Genomic DNA, 9045 nt, shown 5'->3' with positions numbered 1-9045 from the left:
TAGATTAATTTTGTTTGTCTAGTACTATGCCCAACTCACATTTTTTTTTTTTCTTTAGGGGAATAATTAACCCATTCCCTGCTTCAAAATGTGTCCGATCATCCCCTCTTCAGTGTATCTATACAGCTGAAGGACATACCAAGGCTGTGCTTTGTGTGGATGCAACTGATGATCTTCTCTTCACTGGATCTAAAGGTTTGTCCAGCTCTGTGCACCTCTGCTGCCTACAGAGGCTGCTTTGACAATTTGGGGTGTTGTGGAATACTCAGTTTGTGCTTAGTGCTGTAAACACAGTGGAAAATTGTAAGAGCCCGTTTTGCAACATAAGCTGAAGAGGGATTTATAGTCATTATCTACAAGTTTTTAATTCCAACAGAATTTAATAGTAAATTTAAACAGAGTTTAAAGTCAGTCTTCATGCCATAGTTGGTTCTTTGAGCCATCTGCTTCATCTAAGGATGTTTTTTGCTCCCTCTGTGCATCTCATTGCCTGTCCTTTGTGGGTATGAGTGAGAGCTGTATGGCTGTTGTGGGAAGGCCTGGATTTTTAGTAGTCACTAATTTCCTTACTGGATGGTGCAGTCAGTCTGTGAACTGTTCAAACTGGTAGCAGGGTTTTGAAGAAAACATTTTCCACCTGTCTTTAGTGAATTTCTATTGTCATTGCTCAGTTTGGTTTGAAGAGAATACAACCAGACCTCAATGGTTCTTTTTCATGAACACCCTTTTTAATATTGCTTGAAAAGTGACTTTTGCATTTCTTCTTTTTCTCTGGGTTTTTCATATAAGACACTTGTGGTAAAGGGCTGGTTACAGTCTTAGTTGTGCAGCTGAAACTGTGGCAGACATTTTCTCCCCAATAGAACCTGTGTGATAATCTGTGGTTTGTTTTTTTTCCCCCTTAAAGTGTCAAAGCTATGGTGAACAAGTGTCTGGGAAGAAGTTAACACCTATTGACAGGGAGGATCTCCTTTTCACTAGTTCATGTAATGAATAAACCCTAAAATTTCAGGACATCTCTTTTGTCCCTGTATTAGAATAGCAGATAACCCCATCAGATGCAGGTCTTTCACTGCTAATATTCAGGCATGGTTTATGTGGCTATTCTACTGTGGCTGTTAGAAGTGCCAAGACATACACTTGGCAGACTTCTAATCTTCTAAGTTTTAACTCAACATTTCGACATTTGTTGAAGTGTATACAAATGCAAAAAAGGACAATTATTTAGTTTTCGTAAACGTTGCTTAGTTGATTTCTACTGAGATTTTTGAATTTCGTGACTGTGGGGGACAAAAAAAGCACTTATAAATTTTATTTCACATCCAAATTTGTATTCTAAAGGTTTTGGATGTTTGCAGATGTTGCAAATATTTGCTTTTTTTCAAGTCATATGCTAGCTTCCCATACTTAAGAAAGACTTTTTCCTCTATATATTTTTGGAGGGGAGTTGAAAAAGTACACTTCTACTCAAGAGTATGGACAGCTGTTTAATTAAATAAAGTTAAATCTTTTGGAGATTGTTGCTGGATCAAAAAGTTCCAACTCGCTGGCATCAGGTAATGCTTGCAGCTAGTGTTTTTTGCCAATAAGTTCTCGTGTGCATTGCAGACACTGGTCTTTGGTCTTGATAGTTGGTGTTTTTAAAGTGACTCACAGGTCTTGGTATATTTACCTTCTTCATGCTATTTTAACTAATGTCTATGCATGAAGCTTTCTCTTCATCCTTCCAGTACTTATTCCAGTATAAATGTACATCTGTAATATATGAAGTGATACAGACACAGTGCAACAAGGAGAGTTTCCTGTGCTCTCCATCAGTAATGCAGATTTCTTGTAAATTTTGGTGCATTTGGGATTTTACTACATAAAAGGTTGCAGTATTTAAATTCCTTTGCTACTGAATGAAAACAGTGACAAAAGCACTTACACTGGGATTTTGAGAGTCTCCTAAAACACTGAAGAGTTTGGATCACTTCCCAGCTCTGCAATTTTGTTGTGGCAGTCAGAACTCTGTCATACTAAGCCTCAAAACTCCTCCTGAATTATGTTTTTGATGATGAATTCTTGAATTAAAAATTGGTCTCCTCTCTTCATCTATCGTCATCTAAAATTTGCAGCCTATAAATTGTCTGTATCTTCATTTCCCTTGAGATGGAATTTTAGCCTTTTAAAATGCTATGGGAACTAATATGCAGGTCTTGAATTTGGGTGCAAATGAATGCATGTACTTCTTTTTAAAAAGAAACCCTGAGTTTAGGAAAAGCTTGAGATTGTTTTTATTATTATTGTTATTGTTGTTGTTATCATTATTATTACTACTACTATTATTATTATATTTCCTCTTTTTGTTTGCCTTTCTTTAGATCGTACCTGTAAAGTCTGGAACCTGGTAACTGGACAAGAGATTATGTCTCTAGGGGGTCATCCAAATAATGTTGTTTCTATTAAATATTGCAACTACACTAGCTTGGTCTTCACAGTCTCAACCTCCTATATCAAGGTGTGGGATATCAGAGATTCTGCGAAGTGTATTCGGACACTGACGTAAGTGTGCTAAACCTCAGATGCCAGGAGTTCAAACAGAGCTGAATTTTAGATACGTTTGATATTGAATTCAATAGTGCAGTACAGTGTAATTTAAGTACACTGTCTGTTGGGGATGGAAGCTTTTTTATGTGTTCAGACTAAGTCAGTATGGGGCACTGGTAATATATGGAAACACAAAAGAGTTTGTATTCATGCTTTTAGTGTTTTATCAAATGTTCAGTATTCATAATTGGTTTATAGCATTTTTGCTCAGTGAATTAAGTTTGTTTTTAAACAATATACAAAGTATGGAGAACAAAATGTAGGATTTGGGGCTTTTTTCCTAATTTTTTTTTCTCATTGCTCCCTGCACTTAGGTCTTCAGGCCAAGCAATGCCTGCTGATGTGTGTTCAGGAAGTACTAACAGAACAGTCGCTATCCCAGCTGGAGAGAACCAAATCAATCAGATTGCACTAAATCCAACTGGCACATTCCTCTATGCAGCTGCTGGAAATTCAGTGAGAATGTGGGACCTGAAAAGGTACTGAACACCAGCAGAAGAGAATGTTCTTTAGGTGGTTACATGTGCATAGGAAGCAAAGTCGTGCATATGAAAGTCAGTGAAGTCTTTCCTGTTTATAGCCATGTCCATAACCTGAGAAAATTATGGTCAAGTTATGGATCAACTAATCCGTACTGTGGTGGTTACTGAGATACTGATTTTCTCATGTGTTAAGGTTGTGGTGAATCATTTCAGTAAAAATGACTGGAAAAACACAAAGTTTTGTTTGACAGGCACTATAAAACGCTCTTGTAAGGTGAATGTGTCAATCCTGACTAGTAACTGTTGATGAGATGCTGAAAGCCAGTGGATGTAATGGAATACAATTTGGGACTATGATAGCTTCACTGTAATAGCACTTTTCCAAACAGAACCTGCATCTAAAGAGTGCATTCAAAGTACAGAGAATGCTTATGAGGGAACTGATACATATTTGCTTTTATTTTTTTAAATTCTTGTTTTACATAAATAGAAGATTTTGTTACATTTAATATAGAATCATATAGAAACATATAACTTTAGGGGTTGGAATGGACCTTATAGGTCATCTAGTCCCACCCCCCTGCCCTGGGCAGGGACACCTCCCACCAGACCAGGTTGTTCAAGGCGTGGCGTGGACCGCCGCCAGGGTCGGGGCAGCCACCATGTCCCTGGGCAACCTGTGCCAGTGTCTCAACATCCTCACAGGGAAAAACGTTTTTCTAATATCTAACCTAAACTTCCCCTCCTTCAGTTTGTACCCATTACCCCTTGTCCTATCATTGCAGTTCCTAACAAAGAGTCCCTCTCCAGCTCCCTTGTAGCCCCTTCAGATATTGAAAAGTTGCTATGAGGTCTCCATGCAGTCTTCCCTTCTCCAGGCTGAACAGCCCCAACTCCCTCAGCCTGTCTTCACAGGGGAGATGATCCAGTCCTCTTACCAACTTCTTGACCTCCTCTGGACTTGCTGCAACAGTTCCATGTCCTTCTTATGTTGAGGACACCAGAACTACATGCAGTATTCCAGGTGGGGGGTCTCACAAGAGCAGAGTAGAGGGAAAGAATCACCTCTTTTGACCTGCTGCCCACACTTCTTTTGATGCAGCCCAGAAACATTTAACATTTGTTCATGGGTATGAGCAATAGACTATATCTAAGCCAGAAGGTATAGTGAAGACATAGGGAAAATAAAAAGATCCATTCTGGCAGAAACTGTGCTATAGACTGTATTTGATACATGAAAAATTAACAAATCCTTATCTCTTCTCCTTTAAGATTTCAGTCTACAGGAAAACTAACTGGCCACCAGGGTCCTGTTATGTGCCTTACTGTTGATCAGATTTCCAATGGACAAGATCTTATTGTCACTGGTTCAAAGGATCATTATATAAAGGTAAAATACTAGTATTTGCTTATTTATTTTAACTCTTCACATCAGTGTAGGATGCAGACTTCAGCAGAAGAGGCTTACATGTCCATATCTGAAATGTGATAGCCAAGATAGAAATTATTTCATCAGTCACAGATCATGAATAATGTTCAGTCTTAACAAACATCACGTTAGTGCTTTTCTTGTTTCATGAAGGAACATGGATGGTTGGTTGTCATCAGATGTATGAAGCCTTGGAGAAAAAACACCTGCTCTTAAGTAACATTTAGGTCTTGAAAATATCTTAAGTCAGTGCATCTGTTTTGGAGAACAGGCCTAATTGCTTCAGCAGGGACACCCTGTGTGTTCCCCTCAGAAGAGAGTCTGGGGTCTAACCCAGGCTCTTGCTGAAGTGTTACCTGAGTTCTGAAGTGGGGTGGGAGAGAGGGGTCGGCATATCTTAGCCAAGGTGGCCAGTCTATCCGATGTATTCATTAGCCCTGAAGGATAAGGAATCTGGGGAGTTGGTTTTTTTGGGGGGAGGGGGTGTCTTTTTCTCTTTTTGCTTCAGGCGACAGGTGGAAGAGGAGAAAGGAATGGTTCTGGTAGATAAATTCTGTCAAATATATACATCATGATACCATGGCCTGTAGTAAGACTTGCCAAGTTTTTTCCCTGAAGTTTTTTGCTGCCTGGCTTTCAATCAGGTTAGGTGGCAGAAAATTTTGCATGACACATTTGATTATGTATTTATTTTAGATGTTTGATGTGACTGAAGGAGCTCTTGGAAGTGTAACTCCTACACACAATTTTGAACCTCCTCATTACGATGGCATTGAAGCACTTGCTATTATGGGAGACAACCTTTTTAGTGGATCCAGAGATAATGGAATTAAGAAATGGGATTTGTCTCAAAAAGACCTTCTTCAGGTAATGGAAAAAATCATGCAGCTAATGCAACAGTCATGCTGTAGAGCTCTTTTCAGGCTTATACAATGACTATTCACGTAGACACTGATGTTTTCAACAGGGAAGGCATAGAGCACTGACTAAGACATCAATAATGTACTTGATCTTTACACTAGGTGCTTTTCTCTCCAGTGTATGTAGCATCAGGAAGTTCTGATGAAGTGGTTATCTTCTATTTTAGCTCTGAGTAGGTGGGTTTTGGCTTTTTTTGCTTCAGAATGAAGGCAGCAGTTGTATCATCTGTGACTGGGACCACTGGATATCATCCTTGTCATAGACAAGTTAGTAAATTTTGGACTGGGAGATCATTAATGAGAAACAATGCTTTAGATCAGACTACAAAATACTTTCTTGTGGAAAGGGTTTACAACCTACCTCACTCCACCCAGTTTTACTCCTTAGATCTCCATTCATCTTGTTATACAATGCATATGTTGTGTAATGTACACGACACACACATAATAATGTTTGCTGTTAGAACACGTTTCCTGTATGTTTTGCTTATGTGGAAAAAAAAAGGGAGGGGTGCAAAAGGAACTCAAACCCGAGGGCCTTGCAATTTGTTTGGCATGGAGAACTTTGATTTTTGGCTACTTGCTATAAGCTGGCCTGTTCTTTTTGATCTTATGAGGTATAGATACGATTATTTAACTTGAGACTGGATGAGAATTGTAGGCAGAAAAATAAATACCAGAAGATGGTATACTAGGGAAGCATGTCTTTTATTTGCATTTAGTGTGCAGACTGATAGCTAGGAAACAAATAGAATATTAAGGTTTTGGAACAGGGTCGCCTTAAGAAGAAAATTTCAATGTAGGCATACTTAGTATTCCATAAATATACAAAGTTTGTTGACCTTCTTTCAGAATTGTCCATTTGGGTGGAAGTTCCTTATCAGAATACTATGAAGACTTCACAGTTAACATAAGGATTCAGAAATTCAGCTTTTTACAGAAAATCTTTACCTGGCCATATGGGACATCTGCCCTCATATCTGTCTGTCTAGGGAAATGTACAAAGCAGCTTGTACCAAAACCACAGGAGCAATTTTGTGTTCTCAGAATGTCTTTATTACAGTTGTAAGAAGTGTCTTCACTCTTGCATTTTAGGCTAAATAAAATATTTTGTAATATGCATTTTGGCTATTGCAATTAATTTAACATCAGAAAGAATATGGAACCAAGGATAAAGTAGTATGTAAATTGGACTAGTTATATTCCTTTCCTTATTTTCCTTTTGGTGTATATGCATTTCATAATCTCTATACTTTGTGTTCTCCTGTTTGTTGCTTTTGAAAGAACTTGATAAAAATTGTCTCACATTTTCTTCTTTCCTTTTATTTCTATAAAATGCTCTATGTTTTCCAAGGAGGTAAGACTAAAGCATTTGGTAAAACAATATAAATAATTTTTATTCACTTTCTTCTTAGGGAATGAAGAAAATCGTTAGTTTTACTAATCATGGGGTTATTCAGGGTGGAAAGGTCCACTGGAAGTCACACAGTGCGAAATTTGCCTGATGGTTTAGGCAAGGCCAATTTTGTAGTTAGATCTGGTTTCTCAAGGCCTTGCCAAGCTAAGTTTTCAAAATCTCCAAGGTTACAGATTGAACAGCTGCTCTCTTTGATGTACTCTTGCATGAATTTTCTCCCCACTCATATCCAGTTGGAATTTCTTTTTATTGCTTCTGTCTTTTGGTGCATACACCTGTCTGGAGGGGAAAAACCCCACCAGACCCTGAAACAGAGCTGAGTTGCTCTACAATATAAATGCTAATGTTGCATCAGAGGTCCTGGTTTGGCATACATATGTTAAACAAGTCTGGTTCTCGGTAATTGATGAACATCACTTAGCCAGCATGCTCAAAAGTATTTGGAGATCAGCTGCTTCACTTGGTGTTGCACATCCCAAGCCACAAAATGCTACTGTGACAAAATTAAGATCTATAAGAATTTCTCTCTCAATTTCATGAAGTGCTGCTGACCAAACCACCAGTGTTGTAGTAGCAGTGTATATGATAGATGAAACACCAAGATGATCCTGAAAGCCAAACGTACTCCATCATATGAGAAAGGCAGCAAAGCAAAGCAGTTCCTACCAAACTGAACTGGAGAAGGGCCACTCTTGGTCCCCCTGAAAGCAGAGTTGGGCTATTGTTTCCCTACTGTTGGTACCAAAAGGATGTTGTTCTCAGCTGGTCTGTGCAGCATTTTGCTTTCTGCATTAGAAGTAAAATTCTAGTGTCCTTCCTCAATAAAGAATTCATGTGTTTTTGTTAAGTGCTATATCACAAAATCAATTTATAATGTGTAATGTCAAGAGAAGAAAGGAAGAAAGCAAATATAGAAACATTCTCTCTTCCTGGTGCTTCTTTGAGCAGTATTTTGGCTTTTCTTTTTATGTGTTTTATAGCAGTTTTTCAGACAGACTTGAAATATATACATAGACAATATGTTCCAAAATGCATTCAAATATGCATTTGAAAATATGCAGATTTAACATTTTGCTAAACTGATTTTGGTTCCACATGAGGTCAGTTGTGCATATTGGATTTTCTTCTTGTTTGCAGTATTATTTCCCAAAGAGAAACGAACTCATGGTATAGAAATAGCCTCGTGGAAATTAGCACCCTCCTTGCTCTGAAGGTGGTGAAGCCACAGGGCTGGGATACACCCAGAGTCATGGACGGAAACTGCTGCAGGACAGGAGTTGGGCTTATAACTTGGGATTTTTCCCCTTTTGAGTTTGTACCTCCTGAGGTTTTTGCAACCCTGTGAGACTTGCCTGCCTTCTCTTTTTCAGCAAGTTCCTAATGCTCATAAGGACTGGGTGTGTGCCCTTGGCCTGGTACCTGGAGCTCCAGTCCTGCTCAGCGGCTGCAGAGGAGGTATCCTCAAGCTCTGGAATGTGGATACTTTTGCACCCATTGGAGAGATGAAGGGACATGACAGCCCCATAAATGCAATCTGTACCAACTCCAGCCAGATTTTCACAGCATCAGAGTGAGTTCTTCTCCAAGAATCTAGCTTTTCCTGCTACAATTCTATACATGCAAATGCATTTAGGACATTTTCAGTTGTGTAAGTCACTTTATAGCAAGGATTGGAAGACTTGGTCCAGTCCATGTCCCTCATTGCTAATGATCTATCACAGCCATCTCCAAAGTGGGGTGTATGCACCCCAGGGATTGCACAGCATGATCCAATGGGGAGCAGGAAGAAATTATGAGAATTCAGTAGTACATGTATATAATGTACGAATCGGTAAACACAGATGGCAGTTGTCGTGGTTTAACCTCAGCCAGCAGCCAAGAACCACGCAGCTGCTTACATTCCCTCCTCCCCGGTCTTCCCCCCCCAGCCCGGAAGAATAGGGAGGAGAACAACTGGAGTAAAATATGTGGGTTGAGATAAGGACAGTTTAATAACAATACAGAGCAGAATGAGCCACAATGCCAATAGATAATGAAAAGAAACCAAAATCAGTGATGCACAATACAATTGCTCACCACCCGCGGACCGGCGCACCCCGAACCTCCCCGAACCTCCCCCAGGATCGGCCCCTTCCGGCCTGGAACACCGGGCATGACGTGCCATGGTGGGGAATATCCCTTTGGCTAGTTCAAGTCACCTGTCCCGGC

General features: G+C 39.5%; 1 protein-coding gene across 1 annotated transcript in view; it reads left to right on the top strand.

Moving 5' to 3' along the window:
- The window catches only part of LOC103811732 (kinesin-like protein KIF21A), a gene marked incomplete at its 5' end in the record, with an annotated part of 54196 nt that extends 45785 nt beyond the window's left edge, over positions 1–8411 (top strand). The window contains 6 exon segments of the mRNA XM_009084720.1: positions 59–195; positions 2364–2544; positions 2904–3068; positions 4344–4461; positions 5197–5367; positions 8208–8411. Of these exon segments, the coding sequence (XP_009082968.1) occupies positions 59–195; positions 2364–2544; positions 2904–3068; positions 4344–4461; positions 5197–5367; positions 8208–8411 (976 nt within the window).
- Positions 8412–9045: the final 634 nt, after the last annotated feature.

Source organism: Acanthisitta chloris, unplaced genomic scaffold (genome assembly GCF_000695815.1).
Source record: "Acanthisitta chloris isolate BGI_N310 unplaced genomic scaffold, ASM69581v1 scaffold4011, whole genome shotgun sequence".
Classification (NCBI taxonomy): Eukaryota; Metazoa; Chordata; class Aves; order Passeriformes; family Acanthisittidae; genus Acanthisitta; species Acanthisitta chloris.
Note: the sequence above shows the minus strand (reverse complement) of the source record. Positions and strands in the feature narration are given on the sequence as shown.